At 33.8% G+C, this 2,143-nt stretch overlaps 1 protein-coding gene across 1 annotated transcript; it reads right to left on the bottom strand.

Moving 5' to 3' along the window:
• Nucleotides 1-1,497: 1,497 nt before the first annotated feature.
• Nucleotides 1,498-1,851, bottom strand: LOC147068290 (putative salivary secreted peptide). The gene has a single exon (XM_085953224.1). It carries the CDS (start codon nt 1,849-1,851, stop codon nt 1,498-1,500), a length of 354 nt encoding a protein of 117 aa, XP_085809350.1.
• Nucleotides 1,852-2,143: the final 292 nt, after the last annotated feature.

Below are 2,143 nucleotides of genomic sequence, written 5' to 3' on the forward strand. Positions count from 1 at the left end.
GTCTCTTCATGAAATTATAGAAAACTTAATAAACTAAATTTTTATAATAAACTCGCTGAAGTACCCGGCTTCGCACAGGGTCGCTTCGTGGTTATATTTATCTTAGATATTTAAAAAATAATAAGAGTTAATTATTTTTTTAATATTAAAATATCTGTGTAATACAATATGGCAATATGAAAATAATTCTAATAGGAGTAAAGGTCAAACAAAAGAACACTAAATTAAAATCGAATCCAAAATATGCAAACGTTATTAATTTTATTAATATCTAGTAAAAAAAAATCAAAATTGGATGGAACAAACAAACAACAAACTTGTATTTTATATAATACTAATTTAGAAACCTTCGCGGGTATGCGCACGACAACTCACCAAAGTTTCATTGCAATCGGATGAATGGTATAGGAACGCATACGAATAGAAGAAGAAGAAGACGGTTGTACTAATTCAGAAACCTTCGCGGATGTTGGCACAACCACTGACGAAAGTTTCATCGCAATCGGATGAATGGTATAGGGACCATACGAATAAAAGAAGATATAATGAAGAAGAAGAAAAGAAAAAGATGGTTGTACTAATTCAGAAACCTTTGCGGGTGTTACCACAACAACTGACGAAGGTTTCATCGCAATCGGATGAATGGTATAGGAACCATACGAATAAAAGAATATATAATGATGAAGAAGAAGAAGAAGAAGATGGTTTTTCTAATTCAGAAACTTTTGCGGGTGTGCGTACAACAACTGACGAAAGTTTTGTGGCAATCGGATGAATGGTATAGGAACCATACGAATAAAAGAAAATAGAATGAAGAAGAAGAAGAAGATGATGATTTTTATAATTTAGAAACGTTCGCAGGTGTGCATGCAACCACTTACCAAAATTTCATTGCAATCGGATGAATAGTATAGGAACGCATACGGGACAGACAGGCAGACAGACAGACAGACAGGCAGACATTCATTTATATATATACGATATAGCCTATGCTCTTCGGGAAAGTGCAAGTAATAAGTTGACAAAGTTTTATCGCAATCAGATGAACGGTATGGCAGCGCATAAAATACGAACAAACAAACAAACCAACAAACAAATATTGATTTTTATATATTAGATATGACCATAAAATAATACGTAGTACCTAATAAGATGGGATCTTTTAACCTATTCACATTTTATAACATTTTTTTGAAATTGTAAGTTTTAAAAATATTTTTTCTTTTTAATGTTTTAAAATAAGTACATTTTTTTACATCGCTCAGAATACAAGATACCTACCTAATATTTATATTCACATCAATTTATTAGGAATATTATTTGTACATAATATTATCTAATATCAATAATATTAAGCCATTAAGTAAATTCTCAAAATAATTAATCATTTGCGTTTTTGAAATGGTCATAATTATTATGATTTATTAATGTTTTTTATAGCTTATGAAAAACAATATAGACATCATTCATATATACACAGCCAAAGTAAGGTGTTTTTTAGTTTCCCCAGATTTCGAGGATAAAGTTGAATCCGTATCCTCGCTGAGACTCGAAATGAAGGTCGACAGATCTCTGCTGGATTCCCCCTCCGAGTAAACTGACGTAGCCTCCATTTATGTGGATGAATTGATCATAAGCCTGGATGTATGTGATGATGGCGCCGGTTTCCCCTGGACCTGGCCACTTGATATCCTTGGTGACGATCTGGAGAGAAGACGACTTCTGGACGATTTCGTAATGGAGTTGTCTGTCTCCAATGGTCTTGTTTCCCATCTCAAAGTGTTTGCTCTGGACTTCCACGAGGACCACAGCGGCAAGGGCCAACCACAAATACACCAACTTTGCCATCATCGTGAATAAGGTGTTAACACTGAAGCGGTAATCACGTAATTGATTAATATACCGTAGGTATTGGGTATACATTTTTATCATTTTGGTATACTGTTTAGATTAGATACAATATCACCGAATTCACATAATATTGAAGTGGCATAAACTCGTATTAATTCACAAAAACAATTTAAATCAATTTAAATACTGGATATCACTGACCTTTGCGTCTTTCACTTGTTGAGGATCGCGACTCCATTCCTTTGAAAGATACCAGCTATGTCTGAGGTGAGTGATTGACATGGCCGTAGCA

This window comes from Rhyacophila brunnea, unplaced genomic scaffold (assembly GCF_057557595.1).
Source record: "Rhyacophila brunnea isolate RB1 unplaced genomic scaffold, BYU_Rbru_1.0 scaffold_3, whole genome shotgun sequence".
Lineage (NCBI taxonomy): Eukaryota > Metazoa > Arthropoda > Insecta > Trichoptera > Rhyacophilidae > Rhyacophila > Rhyacophila brunnea.

Coding starts and splice junctions, on each gene's coding strand:
- LOC147068290 (XM_085953224.1), bottom strand. CDS start 1,851: ATGATGGCAAAGTTGGTGTATTTGTGGTTGGCCCTTGCCGCTGTGGTC.